The following is a 26,514-nucleotide window of genomic DNA, read 5'->3' as shown; positions in this document are numbered from 1 at the left end:
AATATTAAGGAAGGCATTTTGGTTGGTCCACAAATCAAACAGGTCATATCAATACAGGCAATTCAAATAACTTCCAGTGGGACTGGAGAAAATCACATGGAAGGCATTCAAGGATGTTGTTGAAAATCATGGCATCTTCAGAGCAACTACGTGCAGCTGGATGACAGCATGCTTCAAAGATACCAAACCATGAGGTGCAACATGCCACTAAAGATTCATTTTCTGCATTCCATTTAGACTTCTTCCCTGCAAGTCTTGGTGCTGTCAGTGACGAGCATGGTGAAAGTTTCACCAGGACATTGCGGTCATGGAGAAACAGTATCAGGGGAACTGGAATCCATCAATACTGGCTGATTATTGTTGGACACTAAAGCAAGAAGCCTCAGACACTTTGACTACAAATGAAAGTCATCAACAAAACATTTTTAGCGGTTAGTTGAACTATTGCAAAGCATCAGCACTGGTATGCAATAAAATGCATTATATTCAATAAAAGTTAATCTCTTGTTTCTCCAAATTCCTATCTGATGCAAGAAGTCTTAAATTTATATTTGTGTTCAGCTTCAAGCGGTCTACCATAAACAAAAAAAAATTCTGAGGAAGTAACACTTCTGAAAAAAATGGTTGCCCAGTGATATCAGGAGTGAATGAGAAGAGGTTTTATTAAATGGAGTTTTCCTCAACAGCTATTATCCCTTGTAATAGGAGTGGTGAATGGGGGAGGTTTGATTTTAAGATTCTGTGTGATGAGAGAAGAAGAAAATATCTGTTCTTGTTGAATGTTTTTAGAATGGGGAGAGAAACAAGTGGATGGTGTTTGATGGAATTTTAAACAAGGCTTGTTTCAGTGGAATTCTGTACACTTAGCATGTCTGAGGAATTTACTCCTGAGGTCTCTTTGCTATTTGATCCATTAGGTTTCTCCGTGATGTAGATCTAGGATAAATAAGGAGAGCTATGGGCAGAGAGATTATTTCATGTGGGTAAAACAGAAAGGAATAGACAGAGATGGGTAGAAAAAATCGTAAATTTGGATGAATCACATTAGAGAGTCTGCCAATGCTGAAAAATCCAAAGCAACGCACAGAAAACGCTGGAGGAACTCAGCAGATCAGGCAACATCAATGGAAATGAATAAACAGTTGATGTTTCGGGCCAAGTTCCTTCATCAAGACTGAAATGGAAGGGGAAGACACCAGAGTAAAAAGGTGCAGGGCAGAAGGAGGCTAGCTGGAAGGTGATAGGTGAAGCCAAGTGGGTGGGAAAGGTAAAGGGCTGGAGGGGAAGGAATCTGATAGGAGAGGAGAGTGGACCACAGGAGAAAGGGAAGGAGGAGAGGACCCAGGGGGAGGTGATAGGCAAATGAAAAGAGGTAAGAAGCCAGAGTGGGTCAGAGAAGAAGAGGGGAGAGAATGGGGAAAAAATTTTACTGGGAGGGGAAATGGATACTCGTGCCATCAGGTTGGAGGCTACAGAGATGGCATATAAGGAGTTGCTCCTCCACCCTGAGGACAGCCTCATCTTGGCACAAAAGGAGGCAATGGACTAACATGTCATAATGGGGGTGGGAAGCAGAATTAAAATATTTGGTGACAGGGAAGTTCCGCTTTTGGTGGATGGAATGGAGGTGCTTGATAGAGCAGACCCTCGATGACAGTTCTCACCAAATTTGAGGAGGCCTCATTGGGAGCACTGGACACAATAGATGACCCCTGCAGATCTGAAATGCTGCTTCACTTGGAAGGACTGTTTCGGTCCCTGATTTGAGGTGAGGGAGGAGGTGAATGGGTAGGTGTAAATTTCAATGCAAGCTTATCGAAATCGAGTTTGGGAGAGTGCGTGGGTGAGAGCAGTAGATGGAGATAGGTAGAAGAGAGAGAGGTTGAAAGAAAACACCCCAGCAAAGCACAGGATCAGAATCAGGTTTATTATCACCGGTGTTATGTCATGAAATTTGTTAACTTTGCGGCAGCAGTACAATGCAATACATGATAATATTTTAAAAAACTGAGAATTACAGTTAAAAATATATATAACAGTTAAATAAGTAGTGTAAAACAGAAAAAAATATGGAATATTCATGGTTTCAATGTCCATTCAGAAAGCTGATAGCAGAAGGGAAGAAGCTGTTCCTGAATGGTTGAGTGTGTGCCTTCAGGCTTCTGTACCTCCACCCTGATGGTAACAATGAGAAGAGGGCATGTACTGTGTGACGGGGGTCCTTAGTGTTGGGCGCTGCATTTTTGAGGAATCGCTCACTGAGCATGATTTGAATACTATGGAAGCTGGTGCCCATCTTGGAGCTGACTGAGTTTACGACTCTGTGCTGCTTACTTCGATCGTGTGCAGAAGCCCCACCCCTATACCAGGCGGTGATGCAGTCAGTCAGAATGCTCTCCATGATACGTCTGTAGAAATTTGCAAGTGTTTTAGGTGACATACCCAGTCTCTTCAAACATCTAATGAAATACAGCTGCTGTCTTGCCTTCTTTAGAGTTGCATCGATATGCTGGGACCAGGTTAGGTCCTCAGAGACATAAACCCCAAGGAACTTGAAATTGCTCACTCTCTCCACTTCTGATCCCTCTATGATGACGGGTGTGTGTTCCTTCACCTTACCCTTTCTAAAGTCTACAATCAGCTCTTTGGTCTGACTGACTAAAATAAGAGAGAAAGATGAGGTGAAGGAAGCAGCTACAGCCAACGTGAGAATTGAGAGAGCTGGGGAAGCAGGCAGTGTGAGGGAAGGAGAAAGTCACAGTATGAAGTGAGTACTGCAGAGGTCAAGTGAAACACAGCAAGTAACTGGGAAAAACAAGATGGAAAGATTCAAGTGAGCAATTAGTTTGAATGTGAAGCTGGATCACTACCAAAATGAACATGCACGGGCATGCTAAGTATTGCACAAGCACCAAGCTTCGCTGTAAGCTATTCACAAACGGGCTCTGTTAAGTAACTACTTGATTACAATTGATAAATTGGCAGATGAAAGGACCATGAAATTTAGGGTATTAGCTGTAGATGGATTTTTTTCAAAAATATACTTTATTCATAAAATACTGTATGACAAAGTGGTATCATCTTTCAAAACATCACACAAATCTGTTGACAGAGAATTATATCAATTGTTCTTGCACACATTTCAGGAATGGTGAGCTGAACAATTTTCCACATGGGTTTTACTGCTTCCCAACTGAGCCTTTGTGGTGGCTACCCTGAACTTCAGTGAGTAATTCTGACCTGAGAATGTGCCAGTTTGCAAACTCTGGGCTTGGACACTTCCTTACAAAGGAAAATCACCAGGTTCCAGATTGACCAGTGGGTCAATACAATGGATTCAAAGGTTGCATTCTTTGATATGTGCATTGTTTACAGTATTATGGGATGCGGAAATAAGATAAAAATTGACCTGTTTTTGCAGGACAATGGCTCATTCCCCTCTGTAGGCAGCAATTGCAAAAATGGTCCCACAAGAGCGATGATTTCTTATCGATATATAAGACATTGGTCAGACCCCACCTGGAATTCTGTACTCAGTTCTGGTCACCTCACGACAGGAAGGATGTGGATACTAAAGAGAAAGTGCAGAGAAGATTTACAAGGATGTTGCCTGGATTGGAGGGCATATCTTATGAGAATAGGTTGAGTGAACTTGGCCTTTTCTCCTTGGAGCGACAGAGTATGAGAGGTGACCTGACAGAGGTATATAAGATGATGAGAGGTATTGATTGTGTGGATAGTCAGAGGATGCTTCCCAGGGCTGAAATGGCTAACATGAGGGGACATAGTTTTAAGATGCTTAGAAATAGATACCAAGGGGATGTCAGGGGTAAGTATTTTACACAGAGAGTGGTGGTGGAAACAGATACAGTAGGGTCTTTTTAAGAGCCTCTTAGGTAGTTACATGGAGCATAGAAAAATAGAGGGCTATGTGCTAGGGAAATCCTAGGCAATCTGTAGAGTAGGTTACATGGTCGGCACAACATTGTGGGCCGAAGGGCCTGTAATGTGCTGTAAATTTCTATGTTCTAGCTCCAGCTTGGGTATTCTATTGTGGGAAGGCAACTTTGCCATGACTGTTCAAGAAGGTTTAGTAGCAGTCTCCTTGTAGCAGACATAGTAAACTAAAGCTGCACTCCAGTTCAGTGCATGGGGTTCAATCGACTCAGTGCACACAGTGCCACACTTCTAGCTGCCTGCATGTCTAGATCCATGAGGAAGGGCACCGTCACTTCATCTACAGGCATAAGGAAGGCAAGAAAGCATTACAAAGTTGGTGACTTAGCAAACAGCTTAACGGTAATTACAGGGTTCTGTATAATGTATTTGCCAATCAAGTCAAATCTTTTCTGACAATAGTAATTTTGCACTGTGGTGTAGTGAGATGGCATGGTAGTGTAGAGGTTAGCACAATGCTTCATAGTATAGGTAATCCGGGATCAATTCTTGCCACTCCCTCTAAGGAGTTTATACGATTTCCCCGTGACCCCATGGGTCTCCTCGGTGCTCCAGTTTCCTCTCACAGTCATATCTGTTGGTAGGATAATTGGTCATTGTAAATTGTCCCATGATTAGGCTAGGATTAAATCGGGGGTTGCTGGGCAGTGTGGCTCAAAGGGCTGGAAGGGCCTATTTCGTACTGTCTGTATGTATGTATCAATAATTCAATAAATAAATAACCCACCAGACCCCATGTGGTGCAGGAAGTTCTCTGACAGCCTTTAGTTGATCAGGAATACAGTCTGTATTTAATGCTTGCCTAATCAACTTGGACCAAACGAAGCATTTGGGAGTTAGATCTGGGTGTAAGATGAGTGAAAATCCCAGCAAGTGGTGACACGGGAACTAAAGTCGCCCTGGGTGTGGATGATAATGTGCCCAGGTCTTCTGTCAGTCCACAGATTGATTAGAATCTGTAGCCAGTTTGACCTGGCCTTGGGGAGCATAGTTAATCATAGCAGGAGTGAAGCCATGCTCTCTGCAGCTTGTCTAACTCATTCTTTGATTCCTCTACCATCAGGTGTAATTGCCTGAAGGTACTGGGAATGGGGTTTTGAGGAATCAAGTTATGTAACGTGGAGTATGAAGGTGAAGCAGAGGCTGGACTGTGGGACTCCTCTCTCCTCTCAATTGCAGGTGCAGATATGAAGTGCTCTGGGTGTTTCAGTGTATGGTGCAAGTGTGGTGCACACACAGCTCTTGTGCTGCTGTGGTCACTCCAGCCATCTTCCTTGTTAAATGGTCATCAAATTAGATCAGGTTTGCCAAAACACCAAAGAATGTGGGAAATAAATAGCCTTCATCTTGATAGCTAGGTACATAGATGGTAGGGGTATGGAGGGCTATGGTCCCGATGCAGATTGATGGGAATGGGCAGTTTAAATGGCTCAACATGGACTAGATGAGCCAAAAATGACTCTATTTACCCATATCTTTTCAAAGTTCTTCTTAAAATGAATCCTTTTGTTGAATCTCTCAACATCTAATATGTTGTTGTGATTTAGTGCCTTTTTTTGTTGTTGTTGTTAACAGTCTCTCCCAGAGTTACTCATGATGTTTTATTTTCATTCATGCAAAGTGTCTGTGGCTAGTGAGGCCAGCGTTTTACACCATGACTAATCCAGCTTGAGCAGAATTGTGCTTTGGCCACATCAGAGCTTGATGGACAGTGCACAAGTGGTACAGAGCTGCCAAATGGGCCACACTAGCAAATGTTCTTCCTTAAACAGCATTCCTGAAGCAGTTAGGATTTATCATTCCGTAATTTCACGGTTAGAATTATGGTGTCACTTTTTTAAAATTCCAAATTTAATTAGGCTTCTGTGATATGATGTTAACTTCTGTCTCCGAATGACTATCTGAGGCCCTGGATTTCCAGTTCACTATATTGCCTTACTCCACTATGTTAATATGCTCTATAATGCCAAGTTTCCTGTAATGAATTATCACCACCACTTACAGATGCCTGATAGAGTGTTTAATGAACCTCAGGGTAACTTAATAGAGATTCAGTACAAATCAAGCTGCCATTGTAAAATAACCATGCCCTGGCTGCCGTCTTACACATCATAAAGAAGTCAGCAGAAGTTGATTGGGTTCTTGTGCATCGTGCTGTGTAAGTGAAGTGGTGAATGTAAAAAGTAAGGGATTCTGCAGACGCTGGAAATCTTGAGCAACACACACAAAATGCTGGAGGAACTCAATCAGCCCCCACATTCCTGTGTCCCCTCCTCTCAACTCTCTCTTCTTGTCCCACACCCCCTCTAGATCCCACCTTCTTCCCTGTAACCTACAGTCCATTGTCCTCTCCTATCAAATTCTTTCTTCTTTAGCCCTTCACCTCTTCCACCTGTCACATCCAAGCGTCTCACATCCTTCCCTTTCATTCCCATTCCCCACACACTTACCTTCTCCTTTCACCTGGACTCACCTGACACCTCCAGGTTTCTCACATCATCCGCTTTCATCCCCATTCCACATGCACCTACCTTATCCGCCCCCCCCCCCCAGCTGGACTCACCTGTAACCTGCCAGCTTGTGCTCCTCCCCCTACATTTATTCTGGCCTCTACCCTTCTTCAGTCCTGGAGAAGGGTCACGGCGCAAAATGTCGGTTGTTCATTTCCCTCTATAGATGCTGCTTGACATGCTGAGTTCCTCCCACATTTTGTATGTTGTTTCTGTGTGTTCTATTTTACTTGGTTAGCCCACATGGTTTCACCGTTACTTATCCCCAGCCATTAACCAACATGGCTTCTCTGCAGTGTGTATCCATATCCAGATCGTCGTTCTGTATTTGCAAACTCACCTCTCCCTTTTCATCTCCTTTGTTTTTCCTCTCCCCCTCTCCCCCTCTCCGCCACCCACCTCTTCCCCCTGCCACACACTCTTCTTATCTGTTACCAACCCTTTCCTTTTCTAAACCAGGGTGGGGCTATAGTCACCTGTTATTTTATCTCCTTTTCTTTTGTGTTATTCCTTGCCATCATATTGCCGGAACTGAGTTACTGAGTGCCGGTAGATAACTTGCTAACTAGCTTATATAGCAGAGGGGAAGAAGCTGTTCCTGAATCAATGAGTGTGTGCGTTCAGGCTCCTGTACCTCCTCCCTGATGGTAACAATGAGAAGAGGCCATTATCTGAGCAATGGGGACGCCATCTTTTTGAGGCACCGTTCCTTGAAAATGTCCTGGATACTATGGAGACTAGTGCCCATGATGGAGCTAACTAATTTTACATCTCTCAGCAGTTTATTTCAATCCTGTGCAGTAGCCCCCCACCCCTACACCATACCGGGTGGTGATGCAGCCAATTAGAATGCTCTCCACAGTACATCTATAGAAATTTTTAAGTGCTCTTGGTGACATACTAAATCTTCTCAGTCATAAATATAGCTGTTGTTATGCCTTCTTCATAGGTGTATCAATATGTTGGGACCCGGTTAGATCCTCAGAGCTATTGACACTCAGGAACTTGAAATTGCTCACTCTCTCCACTTCTGATCCGTCACTGAGGACTGGTGTGTGTTCCGTTGTCTTACCCTTTCTGAAGTCCCCAATCAGCTCTTTCATTTTACTGACACTGAGTGCCAGGTTGTTGCCGTGACACCACTTAACTAGCTGATATATCTCGCTCTTGTACCCTTTCATCACACAGTGGTCTTGTGTTGGAACATGTGCAGTGGGTCAGAAGGGAAATGAATCAGGAACGCAGACTTTTCCTTTTAAGGCATGGCTCTTTCCTAGGAGAACATTAGGCTTCTCCATTGCCTTTACTGTTCCTTGAAAGCTCGTCCAGTTTTATGACTAATTTTTCTGTTGGGTGACAGCAGGACTGATTCTGTTCATTGGTAATTTGTATTTCCATGGCCCATAAATTATGGAGAAAACCCATGTGGTCGATCTGCATTGACTGGATAAGAGGACTTAGCTGGATATCAGCTCTCTTTTGGAGTGTTCCAACCTCTACTTGCTGGTATTGGGCATCAAATCCCATACATTCTGAATCCAAGACAGCAATTGCATAAATGACTGAATAGTCACTTAACGGAGGATGCAATTCCAATGAGCCAAGTTACCATTTTCTGTCTTTTAAATAAAAACTGCATAATCTGAAAGGCATTTCAAGACAGTGAAATGCTTCTGAAGGGTAATTATTGATATAATGCTGGAAACTCAGCTGTGCATTTGAGCTTGCAACATTCCAAGAATTTGGTCTCCTATTTCGGATTTCACTGTGTTCCAAGCAGCACTCTGCCACGGAAAATATGCTCTGGTTTAGTGATGGTAAATGCATTTGCTGCTGTCAATAGGCCTCAAATCCTATCCAGAGACTTGAGCCTGTATTCCAGACCAATGCTTGAGATAAGTAATCAGATAGTGTTGCCCTGCTGTAGATTTGAATAAGATAATTACTCTGGAATTGATATTGGTTTATTATTGTCACATGTACTTAGATTCAGTGAGAAGTATTTTGTTTGTGTGTCATCCAGACTGATCATTCCCTACATTGAGGTAGCAAAAAGTAAAACAGAATGCAGAATATAGTAAACATGAGAAAGTTTGCAGATGCTGGAAATCCAGAGTAACAGATGCAAAATGCTACAGGAACTCAGCAGGTCAGGAGCAAATATGAACAAGTTAGGATATAAACACCTACAATGGTTGTTACATAGGCTTACATACAACATTTTGGACCAGAAGAAGTGTTCAGAAGAGATATATGGAAACTATTACTAATCCACTATTATTACTATTTTTCTTAATAATTAATACCATTACTTAGCCTAATAGATTAGAATTTCCACTGTACATAATTATCTATTTAAGTGTCTAATTTCTTTTTATATCATCTCAATGTGTACTTAAGAATGTATAAATAATTAGTTTTATACATATAAAAAAATGGAAAAGGTTATACATGTGAAAAAAGTACATGATACTTATGAATTCCTTATCCAAATAAAAATAAAATTTAAAAAAAAGGAACTCAGCAGGTCAGGCAGCATCTATGGAAATGAATAAGCTGCCAACTTTCTGGTATTTTTGAAGCACAAATTATTTGTATTCTATTTGGATACGGCAGGGCCAGCTCAAATGATAGGTGCCGTGCTTAAGCAATTGGTGTACAATTCTGAGAAGCCTTGTGGTTCTTCGCCAGAATGCTTCTGCATTGCACCAGATAAAGATAGGAGTCCCAAGAAGCAGAAATAGAGGGTGAACTGGAAAAAAGGGATGGGCTATTCCTAGAAGGAGATTTGACTGTTGAGAAGCCCCCAGTCAACGTCATTATGATCAGAATGAACAGGCAAATTTGACTGTTGAAAACCACCACTCTACATCATTATGATCAGAATGAACAGGCAGCAATGCGGAAGGAGTAACTTAAGGGAGCAGTAAGAGATAAAGGTGCACTACTGCTAAATTTTCAGTTTAGGTACATAGAATTCCACCAAATACTCTCAGGACAGGGATGGCACAGCCCAGATACAATTAAAACTTCAATATGCCCCTCAAATATGGAAGAGAAGTTTTTAAGGTAGTACCTTTCAACATTTGATAAGGTTGGTCAAGAAGATTTAGTTGCTTGGCATTCAAGATGAAGTAGTAAATTTAGTCAGACATTGGCTTTATGGGAGAAGGCAGAGAGCAGTAGTAGATGGTCCCTCCTCTGACTGGAGGCCTGTGATTAGTGGAGTGCCACATGGATCAGTGCTGGGTCTGTTGTTGCATGTCAACTGTATCAATGATCTGGATGATAATGTGGTTAACTGGATAGGCAAATTTGCGAATGACACCAAGATTGCAGATGTAGTGGACAGCAAGGAAGGGATCTAGGAATACAAGTCCATAATTCGTAGATAGGATCGTAAAGAAAGCTTTTGGCATATTTGCCTTCGTAAATCAAAGTATTGAGTACAGGAGATGGGATGCTATGTTGAAGTTGTATAAAACGTTGGTGAGGCCTAATTTGGAATATTGTGTGCAATTTCAGTCACCTACCTCCAGGTAAAATGTAATAAGCTTGAAAGAGTACGGAGAAAATTTACAAGGATGCTGCCGGGTCTAGAGCACCTGAGTTTTAAGGTAAATTTGAATAGGTTAGGACTTTATTCCTTGGAAAGTAGAAAATTGAGAGGAGATTTGATAGAGGTATAGAAAATTATGAGGGTTATAGACGGTAAATGCAAGCGGGCTTTTTCCACTGAGGTCAGGGGTGGGGTGGGTAGGGGATCTTGCATCGTATGTCCCTTGCCTACAAGATCGTAAAAGAGAAATTTGGGCCAGTCATTGTGATTTGTATCTAGCACAAGGGAACTAAGAAAAATAGGATCTTGGTGCACAAAGGTTTGATTTACTGTATCCAGTATTGTTCTAGATTAGGCACAGAATGTGAAATACTGGATCAGAAACTGTGAACAAGTTTTTTTGCCAGAGCTAACTAACCTGAGTATGGAAATTACTGCTTGTTGTTTGAAATCTGAGCAGCTGGCCCAGGAACTGCAGAGTGAAGCAACAATTCCTGTCTCTACTCTCTGTTACGCTGCTGGCATTTAGAGCAGCAATGGAGATCCTCCATCTCTGGTGGTGCCCAGGGCTTCCTTCTTCATTGCTGTTCCTGTAACAAATTACAAAGTTCAAGGTACAAAATCAACTTTATTATCAGAGCACACATATGTCACCACATACAACCCTGAGATTCATTTTCCTGTGGGCAGACTCAGCAAATCTATAGAATTGTAATTATAACAGGATCAATGAAAGAAGAGTGTAGAAGAGAACCAACTGTGCAAATGCAAATATAAATAAATAGCAATAAATAACAAGAACATGAAATAACAAGATACAGAGTCATTAAAGTGAAATCATTGGTTGTGGAAACACAAACACGAGGAAATCTGCAGATGCTGGAATTTCAAGCAACACACAAAAGTTGCTGGTGAACGAAGCAACTTTTACCAGCAACTTTTATGTGGGTTGTGGGAACATCTCAATGGATAGTCAAGTGAGTGTAGTTATCCCCTTTTGTTCAAGACCTGATAGTTGAGGGGTAGTAACTGTTCCTGAACCTGGTTGTGTGAGTCCCGAGGCACTTTGTATCTGATAGTAGCAGCGAGAAAAAGAACTTGACATGGGTGGTGAGGAACTCTGGTGATGGATGCTGCTTTCCTATGACAACATTTCGTGTAGATATGCTCAATGGTTGGGAGGACATTAACCGTGATAGAAAGTGCTGAATCCACTACTTTTTGTAGGATTTTGCCAGACGGGGTAGTTACCCCTGAGCTGAACCCCTGAACTTGGAGATCCTTTGGATCACTCTTAATCTGGCCTTTACCCTTTGACCTGTTTGGCATGGATGACCCTACCAAGAGCCAAAGCATAAAGCCTTGACTCCATTCAGCAAAAATCTCCAGGTCATTGAGCATACAAACCTCCAAACCCTGCAACAAAGTTGTGGTCCTCTTGGAGGAACAGTTCCCATATCCAGTATTCAATAAATTGATTGGAATGAACCCAAACTCAGTGAATCAGGCCGCGTTTGTAGGACAGAAGGAATTGTTGACATTTCAGGTAGAAACCACACATCAGGACTGAGAGGGAGGATGGCCAGAGGAGAATGAGAGTGGTGAGACAGGAACCCTGCATAATTGGTGGATTGAGGAGGGGTGAAAAGATAACAGGCAGTTTGATCCAGGGAGGGGAGGGGAAGGGAGGCTTGTGTTGGAGTCAGGCCAGGCAGCATCTCTAGGAAGAGTACAATCGACGTTTCAGGCCTGACGAAGGGTCTCGGCCTGAAATGTCGACTGTACCTCTTCCTAGAGATGCTGCCTGGCCTGCTGCGTTCACCAGCAACTTTGATGTCCTGGGTGATGGGGGTTCTTAATAATGGACGCCGTCTTTTTGAGGCATCGCTCCCTGAAGATGTCCTGGATGCTGTGGGGGCTAGTGCCCTTGATGGAACTGATAAGTTTACAGCTCTTCTGCAGCTTATTTCGATCCTGTGCAGTAGCACCCCCCTCCCCCATATCAGACAGTGATGTAGCCAGTTAGAATGCTCTCCCTGGTAGGAGACCATAAGACCCTAAGATATAGGATCAGAAATGTAGAAATTTTATGTGGCATACCAAATCAGTGATTAATGTCATTTAATCTGAAACAAATTTTGCTTTGCATACCGAAGAGCCAAGTTATTTCCAAAACCACATGCGTGTCAATGCACGTCTATGATGATTCATGGAAATTGAGAGATGGGCAAGAGGCCAGCGTTGGAGCAGTGCAAAGACGTTACCTCTGGCCAGGAATGTTAGATTGGCTCTTTATTCCGTTCCACGGATGCTGACTGACCTGCTGAATCCCTCCAACAATTTGTGTGCATCACCACTGTTCTTCCTCTTTCCAGATGCTGTCTAGTCTGCTGAATATCTTCAATGTATTCTGTTTCCTTTCTGGTGATGGGCAGTATTTCTGTTAGTGATTGGTGGAAGGGAGCAGGTGGGGGAAGAGATGAACTGCTAGATCACCTACTCGTTGTCTTCATGGGTGATCATAACCTGACATGAGCTCTTGTTCCCTGTCACGTGGGTGGGATCAATTCCGAGCTTGTGTGCAAACACACAGATGGCACTTCACTAGAGGGTGAGGGAGGTGTGGAGTTTGACAATTTGCGGCTCATTAACAATTTTTTTGCTCATTTTGTTGTAGATTTAGGCTGGCTGGTGAGGGTGTGAAAGGCAGCAAATCTGGGTCATGAGAAGAGTTAACCCTTTCCTGGAATCTGATTTGTCTGCACTGTCGTGTTTTGTGTGTGTCGCTCTAAATTTCCAGCATATGCAAAGTCTCTCGTGTGTACTGGTCCCTTAAGGTTGTCATTGTCGGGGAGGTAGTGGGGATAAGTTCCCAATACTTATTAAATGTTCCCAATTGCGTGCGCCTCAAATTGCCTCTGACAACCATGTCCAGCGCCTGGCCTTCACGTGTCGCTTAGCTACTAAACCTAGTGGAACCATTCTACTGACAGGAGAAGGGGCAAAGGCAGGTTACTGGCACCTTAAAGCCAGTCGCTTTGGGCAGATGTGGCTCGTCAGCCGTGGTTGGCAGCTCATCCAGGAGAAGGAAAACTCTGACCTCAAACCCCCGCTGCCTTGCAACTATACCCACTCATGGGGAAGGCTTCAGGAATAAACCTTGAGGGAAAAATCCAGAAATGGAGTCCCTAAGACAGTCCTACTTTGAGTTCAAAGCCGACTGACAACTCCTGTGATTCCACTGGCCCTGAACTGTATTGGTCCCTGTCGTTCTTAGGATTCATCAGATGTGTGGAGAGGGAGAGCTAGACGCAATATCCATAATTAACTTCGACCAAGGGATGTGCTCAATCGGAAGAACTCAGCCAGTCAGGTGGTATCTGTAGGTGGGGAGGGTGGAATATGTATGTCAACATATTAGATTGAGACTGAGAGGGGAGAGAAAAAAATAACCCCTTAAAGCATAAAAGGCACAGTTGATAATGAAATGTTTCTGAGAAACACCTTGGGATATTTTAAGTTCTCACGTTGTTGCAAGCTGAAGAGAAAACAGAAAAAAAGTGAGTTCCTTTGAAGTATTTTAGGAACACAGAGATAGTGGTTTCATTCTTTCACATACCACAGTCTATTCCAAGCCCTATTGTCTATCTGTCTCTGCCTGTATTTCTCTCTCCCCCCTCTCTCCCCCCTCTCTCCCCCCTCTCTCCCCCCTCTCTCCCCCTCCCCTCTCCCCTCCGCCTCCTTCTCTCTCCCTCCCTCTCTCTCCCTCCCTCTCTCTCCCTCCCTCTCTCCCTCCCCCTCTCCCTCCCCCTCTCCCTCTCCCTCTCCCCCTCCCTCTCCCCCTCCCTCTCCCCCTCCCTCTCCCCCTCCCTCTCCCCCTCCCCCTCCCTCTCCCCCTCCCTCTCCCCCTCCCCCTCCCCCTCCCCCTCCCTCTCCCCCTCCCCCTCTCTCCCCCTCTCTCCCCCTCTCTCCCCCTCTCTCCCCCTCTCTCCCCCTCTCTCCCCCTCTCTCCCCCTCTCTCCCCCTCTCTCCCCCTCTCTCCCCCTCTCCCCCTCCCCCCTCTCCCCCTCCCCCTCTCCCCCTCTCCCCCTCCCTCGAGACATTCAGTGATCACTTACAGTTAACCAAGCCCATTGTTCTCCTGGCAATAGTTCCTGTCACTCACATGACCAGGGGTTGAGACCCTGAATCAGGGCTGAAAGGGGAGAGAAGAAGTAACCCCATAAAGCGTAAAAGGCACAGTGGAGTTTTCTTTGGGGAGGAGGGGATCGAGGGTTTGGAGCGGCTACAACAAATGGACATGCCTGAAACCTTGCATCTGTTTTGTATGGCTTTGAACTTCACCAACAATGCATCTCCTACCCCCACCGTCCCAAGTGTTAACAGATCTTATTTTCTATTGAAAGGAATCCACCGACATACCACTTGGTGAAACTAGTTCCTCTGAAGTCCAACACTGGTAAAGACATTTCATGCTTTAGACATTGTACAGCTGACGAAATACTTTGTTGTCTCTCATTGTTTGAAGCACGATAGCAAAAATGCCCAGGACAAAGTCCCACAAATATTGCTGAACAAATTATTTGTTTAGTAAGGCCTTAGTGATAAATCTTGGCCAGATTCTGCTGGTTACTTCATTGTTCTTCTTTTAAATAGTAATCAGTCTTCTAGCACTGCACTTAGACGGTGAGACAGGCTGTGCGCTCAAATTTTAGGAACATAGAACAGTACAGCACAGGAACAGGCCATTTGGCCCACAATGTTGTGCTGAACCATGTAAAAAGCAAATCAAAAACACCCAAACACAAATCCCTCCTACCCACACCATGTCCATATCCCTCCATCTTCCTCACATCCATGTGCCTAATCGAACATCTCTTAAAAGCCTCTAATGTATTTGCCTCTACCACCATACCAGGCAGTGCATTCCAGGCATCCATCCCTCTCTGAGTAAAAAAAAACATCCCCGTTGAACATACAATGGATGTTACATACAATCAACATACATACATACAACATACAATCCATCACCTTCAATAGATACCTTCTGGTATTAGACATTTCTACCCTGGGAAATAGATACTCCCTGTCAACTCTATCTGTACCTCTCAGAATCTTATAAACCTCTATCAGATCTCCCCTCAGCTTCTGGCACTTCAGAGAAAACATCCCAAGTTTATCCAGCCTCTTGTGATAGCATGTGCCCTCTAAACCAGGCAGCATCCTGGTAATTGCACCCTCTCTAAAGCCTCAACATCTCTCCTATAGAGTGGCGACCAGAACTGTATGCAATACTCCAGATATGGCCTAGCCAGAGTTTTATAAAGTTGCAACATAATCTCTTGAGTTTTGAACTCAGTGCTTCGACTAATTAAAATAAGCATTCCATCAGCCTTCTTAACCACCTGTGTAACCACTTTCAAGGAGCTACGAACTTGGATCCCAAAATCTCACTTGGTTAGTGGAATTCTAACCCACAACTTATTGACTGAGCCATGGCTGACACTGGTCTGTGTCTCCGTTCTTCCTAAATGGAGAGAAGATTTAAAAATCTGAGGTGCAAAGGGACCTGGGAGTCCTATTGCAGGATTCCTGGGATCTAAAGGCTTATCATATGAGAAGTGTTTGATGGCTCTGGGCTTGTACTCACTGGAATTCAGAAGAATGAGGGGTGACCTCTTTGAAACCTATTAAATGATAGAGTGGATGTGGAGAGGACATTTTCTATGGTGGGAGAGTTTAAGATCAGGGGATTACCGCCTCGGAATAGAGGGGTGTCCATTTAGAACGGAGATGAGGAGGAATTTCTTTAGCCAGAGAGTGGTTTGTCTGTGGAATTTGTTGCCACAGGTGGCTGTGGAGGCCAAGTCAGTGGGTATATTTAAGGCAGAGGTTGATAGGTTCTTGAATAGTCAGGGCGTGAAGGGGTACATAGGGAAGCTAAGAGATTGGAGCTGGGAAGGAGACTGGATCAGCTAGGAAGCAGCAGAGCAGACTTGAGGCCCAAATAGCCTGATTCTGCTCTGGTAATTTATGGTGTCATTGATTACAGTTATGTTTATATATTAAGCATCTTTTTTACCCTTTGCAGATCTACTGCAGCAGGGAGTGTGGGGCTGGAAAAGGCAGGGGAAAGTGGTATGTTGGCAGAGCGTCTATGGGATTATGGAGATGAGAATACAATTTAGTACATTGATCCAGAATAACCTGCTTAATTGCTTCAAACATTCCATTTAAGCACCACAAGAGCGGTAATTGCCTGCTTGTACAGCTTTATTTTATTAGATAGTGCCATGTACTGGGATGGCTTTGATTGACTATTTTTATAAGGCAGCCTTGCTTATTGTTCAGATATGATTATCAAAGATCCAAGCACAGGAGATTTTTTTTATTATTTACGGGATGTGGGCGTTGCCTTTTAAGCCAGCATTTATTGCCCATCCCTAGTAGCCCTTGAGAAGGTGATGAGCTGCCTTCTTGAACTGCTGCAGTCTCTGAGGTGTAGGTACACCCACAGTGCTATTAGGGAGGGAATTCCATGATTTTCACCCAGCAACAATGAAGGAATGGTGATTTGTTTCCAAGTCAGGATGTGAGGGGGATTTCCAAGTGGTGGTGTTCCCAGATATCTGCTGCTCTCAGCCTTCTAGATGGTAGTGGTCGTGGGTCTGGAAGATGCTGCCTTAGGAACTTCGGTGTGTTGTTGCAGTGCATCTTGTAGATAGTACGTACTACTGCAAATATTCGTCGATGGCGGAGGGATTAGATGCCTGTGGAAGGGGTACCAATCAAGTGAGCTGCCTTGTACTGGACTGTGTTGATGTCAAGCTTCTTGAGTGTTGATGAAGCTGCGCTCATCCAGGTGAGTGGTGAGTATTCTATTACACTCCTGACCTGAATCTTGTAGATGGTGGACCGGCTTTGGGGAGTCAGGAGGTGAGTTACGCATCCCAGGATTCCTAGCCTTTGACATGCTCTGGTAGCCATGGTGTTGATGTGGCTAGAGCAGTTCACTTTCCTGTCAATCTTGATTGTAGGGGATTCAGTGACAGTGATACCACTGAATGTTAAGGGGTGATGGTTAGAGCCTCTCTGGCTGGAGATGGTCATTGCCTGGCACCTGCGTGGCTTGAAAGTTACTTGCCACTTGTCAGCTCAAGCCTAGATATTGTCCAGGTCCTGCTGCATTTGGGTGTGAGCTGCTTCACTATCTGAGGAGTCACGAATGGTGCAGAACATTGTGCAGTCATCTGTGAACATCCCCACTTCGAACCTTATGATGTCATTGATGAAGCAGCTCAAGATGGTTGGTCCTAGAATACTTCTCTGAGGACCTCCTGCAGTGATGTCCTGAGGATGAGATGATTGACCTCCAACCACCACAACCATCTTACTTTGTGTTAGGTATGATTCCAACCAGCAGAGGTATGTCCCCTCTAATTTCCATTAACTCCATTTTAGCTAGGGCACTTTGATGGTATACTTGGTCAAATGCCGCCTTGATGTCGAGGGCTATCGCTCTCACCTCACCTCTGGTATTTAGCTCTTTGGTCCAAGAAGGTGATGAGGTCAGGAACTGAGAGGCCTTGATGGAACCAAAGTGGGCATCCGCAAGCAACTTATTGCCGAGTAGGTGCTGCATGATAGCACTGTTGATGACCTCTTCCATCACTTTGCTGATGTTTGAAAGTAGGGCGGTAATTGGCTGGGTTGCGCATGTTTTGTTTCTTGTGTACAGGACATACCTGGGCAATTTTCCACATTGCCGTTGTTGTAGTAGTACTGGAACAGCTTGGCTAGTGGCATGGCAACTTGCAGATCTCCATATAAATTGTGAAACTGGCCAGTTGAAAGTGAATTCATAAAGACCCATTTCCTGCTTTTTTAGAGAATAATGTAAACTTTGACGAACTTTTATAGATGTGTAGTGGAGAGTATATTACTGGGAGCATCTCAGCCTGGTATGGAAACGCTAATGCTCTTGAATGAAAAATCGTACAAAAAGTAGTGGATATGACCCAGTCCATCATGGGTAAAGCCCTCCCTCCCCACCATGAAATGTTGTCGCAGGAAGGAGCATCCATCATCAGGGACCCCCACCACCCAGGCCATGCTCTCTTCTTGCTTCTGCCATCAGGTAGAAGGTACAAAAGCCTCAGGACTCTCACCACCAGGTTCAGGAACAGTTACTAACCCTCAACCATCCGGCTCTTGAACAAAAGAGGATAACCTCACTCAACTTCACTTGCCCCAGCATTGAAATGTTCCCCATAACCAATAGACTCACTTTCAAGGACTCTTCATCTCATGTTCTTGATATTTATTGCTTGTTTGTTTGTTTATTTATTATTATTGATTTATTTTTGTGTTTGCACAGTTTATTGTCTTCTGTACACTGAATAAATGCCCAAGTTGGTATGCTCCTTCATTGATTCTGTATTGGTTATTATTCTATAGATTTATTGAGTATGATGTTGTATACAGTGACATATATGTACTTTGATAATAAAATTACTTTGAACTTGGCATGAATGGAGGCTTTTCAGCCTATTACACCTGTGATGAGTTTTTGAATGCGCCATTGAAGTAATGTTCTCTTGTCCGATTTTGCTCCTTGAATTATTGATCAAATGCCCTTTTATAAATCCCGGTTCAATCTGCTCCCATTGCCTTTTCAGATGGTGCATAACAGATTGAAACTTACTAAGCTTATACTAAAATTCTAGCTTTTCCTTTTGGTGCTTTTGCTAAGTAACATAAAGCTGGTTGCAGGTTGAGTCTGTGGAGAGGAAAGCAAGTGCAATGTTAGCATTCATTTTGAGAGGACTAGAATATAAAATCAAGGATGTAACGTTGAGACTTTATGAAGCGCTAGTGAGGCCTCACTTGGAGTATTATGAACAGTTTTGGGCCCCTTATCTAAGAAAGGATGTGCTGCAACTGGAGAGGATTCAAAGGAGGTTCACAAAAGTGATTCCAGAATTGAATGGCTTGTCATATGAAGAGCCTTTGATGGCTCTGAGTCTGTACTCACTGGAATTCAGAAGAATGAGGGGTGACCTCACTGAAAAATATCGAATGTTGAGAGGCCTCAATAGAGTGGATGCGGAGAGGACGTTTCCTATGGTGGGGGAGTCTAAGACCAGACGACACAGCCTCGGAATTGAGGGGAGTCCTTTTAGAACAGAGATGAGGAGGAATTTCTTTTGCCAGAGAGTGGTGAATGTGTGGAATTCATTGCTATGAAAGCCAAGTCATTGTGTATATTTAAGGCAGAGTTTGATGGATTATTGATTAGCCAAGGCATGAAGGGATATGGGGAGAAGGCAGGAGATTGGGGCTGAGGGGGAAAATGGATGAAATGGTAGAGAAATTCTGTTCCTATATCTTATGGTCTTATGGCTACTCATACTTCTTCCCTGGAAACAACTTTTCCTTACTTGCTATCAAAGCTCTGTGGAGTCTGTGGTGCAAGTTATGATGTGTTTTGGTTCTCTGTTCACACCTTGTTTTTTTTGGTGCTATTTTGGGTGATTTTTGATCGGGGCAGCCTGCCGATAACGAAAAGATTATGCTATAACTGAGCTGAACTGAATACGCCTGAGTTTGTGTTTTATATTCTGTGTTTCTCTCTCGTATTTGTGTGATTTGTTTTTTTGCATTTTGGAAAGTGATATTTTTTCTTTGAATTGGTTTCATGATTTTTTGTTTCGTAGTTGTCAATGGGAAGTTGTCAAGTTGTCAATCCTAAATTGTCAAATCTTAGGATTGTATATTGCATACATACTTTGATAATAAATGTACTTTGAATCTTTGAAGGATTTTAAGTACCTCTATTAAACCTCATCTTAGCCTACTCTATCTAAAGAGAATGACCCTGGTCTTCCGCACAATGGAAAAGCCTTATCCCTGTTGCATTCTAGTAAATCTTTTTTTGTTTCCTCCTATTATCCTATTCACACCTGGAATCTGTGTTCTCAACACCACTTGAACCATGCAATGTGCTCGTTATTATCCCCAATTCAATATTAGCATCTACAGCTGGGAGCGATAGAGTGACCTCTTGCCGTCTGCGCCGTGTGTTCACCGCCCACATGTGTGTTCATACAGCGTGTGCATGGTTAACAACTAAGTGTGCTCGCCCAGGCCGTATGCCACACTTGATAAGAACGCTGTATCCAGGAGATCAAAGGTTGTAATGATGGTTTCCTGCTTAGTAGTTTTATAGTGCTTCTCAATTTAAAGTGGAATGTTGGTTCTAAAGGTCAGTGAAATCCATCTCTCACTGTCCTCACGCGCACTGTGTGGGTGTATATGTGTGTATGGTGTTATTTCAGTCAAAGATTCATGAACAACTTCTTTCCTTCTGCCACCAGATTTCTGAATGGACATTGAACACATGAACACTGCCTCACTACTACATTTATTTTTACTTTTGCATTACTTATTTAATTTAACTATTTAATATATATACTTACTGTAGTTCACAGTTTTTCTCAATGTTACTGTAATTCACAGTTCTTTCTCTGTATTGCATTGTACTGTTGCTGCAAAGACAAGAAATTTCATCATGTATGCCGGTGGTATTAAACTTGATTCTGATGGTAAACTTCAGAAGAGGGAAACCAGAGGTCCATGAGCCAGTCCTCATTGGAGGATCAGATTTAAATTCCTGGGTGTCACTATCTCAGATGACCAGTCCTGGACCTATCATATAAGTGTGATTGCAGAGAAAGCACGGCAATGCCTCTACTTCGTTAGGAGTCTGCGGAGATTTGGCATGACATCAAAAACTTTGACAAGCTTCTATAGAAGTGTAGTGGAGACTGTATTGACTGGCTGCATCATGGCCTAGTATGGGAACACCAATGCCCTTGAACGGAAAATCTGACAGAAGAGAGTGGATTCGGCCCAGTACCTCACGGGTAAAGCACTCACAACCATTGAGCACATCTACATGAAACACTGTTGTAGGAAAGCAGAACCCATCATCAGAGGTCCCCACCACCCAGGCCATGCTCTCTTCTCACTGCTGCCATTAGGAAAAGGGACAAAAGCCTCAAGAATTAAATCACCAGGTTTAGGAACAGTTATTACGCCTCAATCATCGGGCTGTTGAATAGAAGGGGTTAACTACACTATTGAGATGTTCCCACTACCAATGATCTAACTTTAAGGACTCTTTATCTCATTATCTTGAGTTCTCATTATTTATTGCTGTTTATTTATATTTGCATTTGCAGTTTGTTGGCTTCTGCTCTCTGGTTGATCTTTCACTGATCTTGTTATAGTTACTATTCTATAGATTTGGTGAGTATGCACAGAGGAAAATGAAACTCAGGGCTGTATGTGGTGACATATATGCACTCTGATACGTAATAAAATTTCTTTTGCACTTTGAAATTTGATTTGATTCTTCCTCACTCATGCTTTCACATTCTGCTTACATATTTTTGTCTCTGTGCTCCTTTCTGTGCACACTCTTCCTTTTTCCTTGTCTGCATTCCTCTGTCTTTTGTGGACATTACTGCCTGTTTATGTGTTGTGTGCATCTGGTCTGTGTTCCCTGTCCTGCTGTCCAACTGTTAGTGCACTTGTTCGTGTTTGATGGTGGTGGATGTATTTATGTAACAGATTGCACTCTTTTTTCTTGCCCTACATGTTCCTCTTTCTTCATCCCTCTTTCTCTGTCCATTAAGGCGGCACTTGTTAAGGTAGGGTGGCATAATACTTCACAGTACAGGCGACCCGGGTTCGATTCCCACCGAAACAAACAGTCAACATTTCGGGCCGAGACCCTTCATCAGGTGTCGGCCGGAAACGTTGACCGTTCATTTCCATGGATGCTGCCTGACCTGCTGAGTTCCCCTAGCGTTTTGTGCATGTTGCTTGGACCCCAGCATCTGCAGAATATTTTGTGTTTTCTATTCCCACCGCTGTCTGTAAGGAGTTCATACGTTCTCATGAGTTTCCTTCAGGTGCTGCAGTTTCCTCCCACATTTCAAAGACATGCAACTTAGTAGGTTAAATGGTCACTGGGTGTAATTGGGTAGTATGGGCTTGTTGGACCAGAAGAGCCTGTTCAAAGGTCAAAGTAAATTTGATGACCAAAGTACATATATGTCACCATATACAACCCTGAGATTCATTTTCCTGTGGGCATATTCACACTGAGGACCTCACCTGGTCCCAACATATTGTCGCAGTTAAAAAGAAGGCAAGACAGCATCTATACTTCTAAAGAGTTTGCAGAGATTTGGTATTTCAACAAGTACACTCAAAAACTTCTATAGATGTGCTGCGGAGAGCATTCTGGCAGGCTGCATCACTGTTTGGCATGGGGGGAGTGGTGGTGGGGCTACTGCACAGAACTGAAAGAAGCTGCAGAGGGCTGTAAGTTTAGTTGGCTCCATCTTGGGTACTAGTCTACAAAGTACCTGGACATCTTCAGGGAGTGGTGTCTCAGAAAGGCAGCGTCCATTATTAAGGACCTCCAGCACCCAGGGCATGCCCTTTTCTCACAGTTACCATCAGGTAGGAGGTACAGAATTTGAAGGCACACACTCAGCGATTCAAGAACAGCTTCTTCCCTTCTGCCATCCGGTTCCTAAATAGACATGGAACCCCTGAACACTACCTCACTTTTTAGAAATACAGTGCATGCAAAAGTTTGGGCACCCCTGGTCAAAATTTCTGTTATTGTGAATAGCTAAGCGAGTAAAAGATGAACTGATTTCCAAAAGGCATAAAGTTAAAGATGACACATTTCTTTAATATTTTAAGCAAGAAAACTTTCTTATTTCCATCTTTTACAGTTTCAAAATAACAAAAAAGGAAAAGGGTCTGAAGCAAAAGTTTGGGCACCCTGCATGGCAGTACTATACTTAGTAACACTCTCTTTGGCAAGTATCACAGCTTGTAAATGCTTTTTGTAGCCAGCTAAGAATCTTTTAATTCTTGTTTGGGGGATTTTCACCCATTCTTCCTTGCAGAAGGCTTCTAGTTTTGTGAGATTCTTGGGCTGTCTTGCATGCACTGATCTTTTGAGGTCTATCCACAGATTCTCGATGTTTAGGTACCTATTCTAAAGGTTCAAAGGAACGTCTAAACAAGCCTGATGCATTTTGGAAACAAGTCCTGTGGACCAATGAAGTTAAAGTAGAACTTTTTGGCCGCAATGAGCAAAGGTATGTTTGGAGAAAAAGGGTACAGAATTTCATGAAAAGAACACCTCTCCAACTGTTAAGCATGGGGGTGGATCGATCATGCTTTGGGCTTGTGTTGCAGCCAGTGGCATGGGAAACATTTACTGGTAGATGGAAGAATGAATTCAATTAAATACGAGCAAATTCAGGAAGCAAACATCACACCGTCTGTAAAAAAAAAAAGCCAAAGATAAAAAGAGGATGGCTTCTACAACAGAATAATGAACCTAAACACACCTCAAGACCCACAACGGACTAACTCAAGAGGCGCAAGCTGTAGGTTTTGCCATGGCCCTCACAGTCCCTTGACCTAAACATCATCGAGAATCTGTTGATAGACCTCAAAAGAGCAGTGCATGCAAGACGGCCCAAGAATCTCACAGAACTAGAAGCCTTTTGCAGGGAAGAATGGGCAAAAATCCCCCAAACAAGAATTGAAAGACTCTTAGCTGGCTACAAAAAGCGTTTACAAGTTGTGATACTTGCCAAAGGGGGTGTTACTAAGTACTGCCATGCAGTGTACCCAAACTTTTGCTTCGGGCCCTTTTCCTTTTTTGTTATTTTGAAACTGTAAAAGATGGAAATAAAAAAGTTTTCTTGCTTAAAATATTAAAGAAATGTGTCATTTTTAATTTTATGCCTTTTGGAAATCAGTTTATCTTTTACTCACTTAGCTATTCACAGTAACAGAAATTTTGACCGGGGTGCCCAAACTTTTGCAAGCCACTGTCTGGCCTGCTGCGTTCACCAGCAACTTTGATGTGTGTTGCTTGAATTTCCAGCATCTGCAGAATTCCTCATGTTTTCTGCTTTTTGCACGATTTTTAATCCATTCAATATATGTATACTGTAGTTGATTTACCTATGTATTTATTATTATTTTTTCTTCTTCTTCTTTGATATTATGTATTGCATTGAACTGCTGCTGCTCAGTTAACAAATTTCACGACACATACCGGTGATAATAAACCTGGTTCTGATTCTATAGAATAGTAACTGTAACAGGGTCAATGAAAGATCAACCCCGAATGCAGAAGACAACAAACTGTGCAAATGCAAATATAAATAAACAGCAATAAATAATAAGAACATGAGATTGTGAGATAAAGAGTCTTCAAAGTGAAATCATTGGTTGTAGGAGCATTTCAATGATGGGGCAAGTGAGTGCACTTAACACCTCTGGTTCAAGAGCCTGATGGTTGAGGGGTAGTAACCGTTTTTTGAATCTGGTGGTGCAAATTGTTACTGTGTTGTATCTCTAAATAAAAATAAAAATAGGTTCTGTGTCAGATCATTGAAAGGGACTTTCATGCCATCACTTAGTCGAAAATCAATTTAGGTTTATAGGAGTGTAGCAACTCTTTCCATAAGTTGAACACCCAGGTGCCGCCTCATTTTAATGTGCTCGAATCTGGTAAATAAGAGACTGCCAACCCTTATACATAAAACAGTACAAGACAGGAACAGGCCCTTTGGTCCACAGTGTTGTGCTGAACCAGCTAAAAAGCAAATTAAAAAACGCCCAAAAATTAATCCCTTCGACCTTCATAACGTCCATATCCCTCCATCTTCCTCACATTCATGTGCCTATCTAAACATTTCTTAATAACCTCTAATGTACTTGCCTCTGCCACCATACCTCTCTGAGTAAAAAACTTAACCCTTTACATCCCCCTGGAACCTACCCCCGTCACCTTCATTGCATGCCCTCTGGAATTAGACATTTCTACACTGGGAAACAGATACTCTCTGTCTACTCTAGCTATGCCTCTCAGAATGCCTCTATCATTTCTCCCCCCAGCCTCTGCTGCTCCAAAGAAAACAATCCAAGCTTGTCCAGCCTCTCGTGATAGCACACACCTTCTAAACCAGGCAACAGTACTCCAGATGTTGTCTAACCAGAGTTTTATAAAGTTGCACTCCGTGCCCTGACTAACAAAAGCAAGCATTCCATAAGCCTTCTTAACCACCCTGTCAACCTGTGAAACCACTTTCAACGAGCTATGAACTTGGATCCCAACATTTCTCTGCTTAGCAACACTGTTAAGTGTCTTGTCAGTGTCCAGATGCCATAATATCTGGAACATTCACAGTATTGGGTTGTTGAAGCCCAGTTAACACTATTCCACCTACTGTATATTGTGTTAAAACTGATGGAAGGTAACAGCAGCTTTTATTTATAATCTTCCATGAAGCACATTGGGACACTTTTGCTTCGGAGGACAAGGGGAAGATTTTATGGAAGTGTTCAAAATCGTAGGGTGCTGCTAATGAGTAAAAAGCTGTGTGCTCTGGTGGGGAGTTGGTTACCAGAGGGCATAATTAAGATCATTCTTAGAAAGAGGAGAGGTGAGGAGAAGTTATTTTATTGCAACAAGAAAACACTACCTGAAAATCTGGTACAAGCAGATTCTGTAATAACTGAAAAAATTGAATTGGTACTTAATTCCCCATCACCCAGGACATGCCCTCTTCTCACTGTTACCATCAGGAAGGAGGTACAGAAGCCTGAAGGCACACACTCAACGATTCAATAACAGCTTCTTCCTCTCTGCCATCTCTTATTTGAATGGACATTGAATATGTGAACACTACCTCACTATTTTTTATATCTATTTTTGCACTACTTACTTAATTTAACTATTTAATATACGGATATATACATATACTATAATTCACATTTATTTTCCAGATTTATCATGTATTGCAATGTACTGCTGCCGTACAGTTAACAAATTTCACGACATGCTGGTGATATTAAACTTGATTCTGATTCTGATTCTAGTGTTAAAAGAAAGAACTAGTGAGAAACATTGGAGGTTGCACAAACTGATGGCCAAAGAGCTGATGTAGGCTTCTTATGCCATATTGAAAAGAGACAGCAGCAATTCTTTTCTAATTTCAGACCATAAGGCTACATGATATAGGAGCAGGATTAGGCCATCTGGCCTATCGAGTCTACTCTGCCATTTCATCATGGCCCATCCATTTACCCTCTCAGCCCCAATCTCCTGCCTTTTCCCCATATCCCTTCATGCCCTGACTAACCAAGTATCTACCAACATCCGTCTTAAATATACCCAATGACTCCACAGCAGTCTGTGGCAATGAATTCCACAGATTCACCACTCTCTGGCTAAAGAAATTTCTGGTCATCTCTGATCTAAATGTACGTCCGTCTATTTGTGGCTGTCCCTCTGGTCTTAGGCTTTCCCCACCATAGGAAACATCCTCTCCACATCCACTCTATCGAGGCCTTTCACCATTTGATAAGTTTCAATGA

General features: G+C 42.9%; 1 protein-coding gene across 5 annotated transcripts in view; it reads left to right on the top strand.

Moving 5' to 3' along the window:
• The window catches only part of LOC134346963 (insulin receptor substrate 1-B-like), a 150,744-nt gene that overhangs the window by 43,139 nt on the left and 81,091 nt on the right, over positions 1-26,514 (top strand). For 2 of the 5 annotated variants that reach the window (XM_063048868.1, XM_063048867.1), the window contains one exon: positions 238-10,179. The exons of 1 other annotated variant lie outside the window; for it this stretch is intronic. In XM_063048868.1, coding sequence (XP_062904938.1) covers positions 238-371 — 134 coding nt within the window. In that variant the 3' untranslated portion in view covers positions 372-10,179. Of the gene's footprint in view, positions 1-237; positions 10,181-20,402; positions 20,437-26,514 lie in introns of those variants that run through there. 2 more of the 5 variants (XM_063048870.1, XM_063048871.1) reach the window with 2 other exon arrangements.

Source organism: Mobula hypostoma, chromosome 5, assembly GCF_963921235.1.
Source record: "Mobula hypostoma chromosome 5, sMobHyp1.1, whole genome shotgun sequence".
NCBI classification, from domain to species: domain Eukaryota; kingdom Metazoa; phylum Chordata; class Chondrichthyes; order Myliobatiformes; family Myliobatidae; genus Mobula; species Mobula hypostoma.
This window is presented reverse-complemented; position numbering and strand designations above follow the sequence as displayed.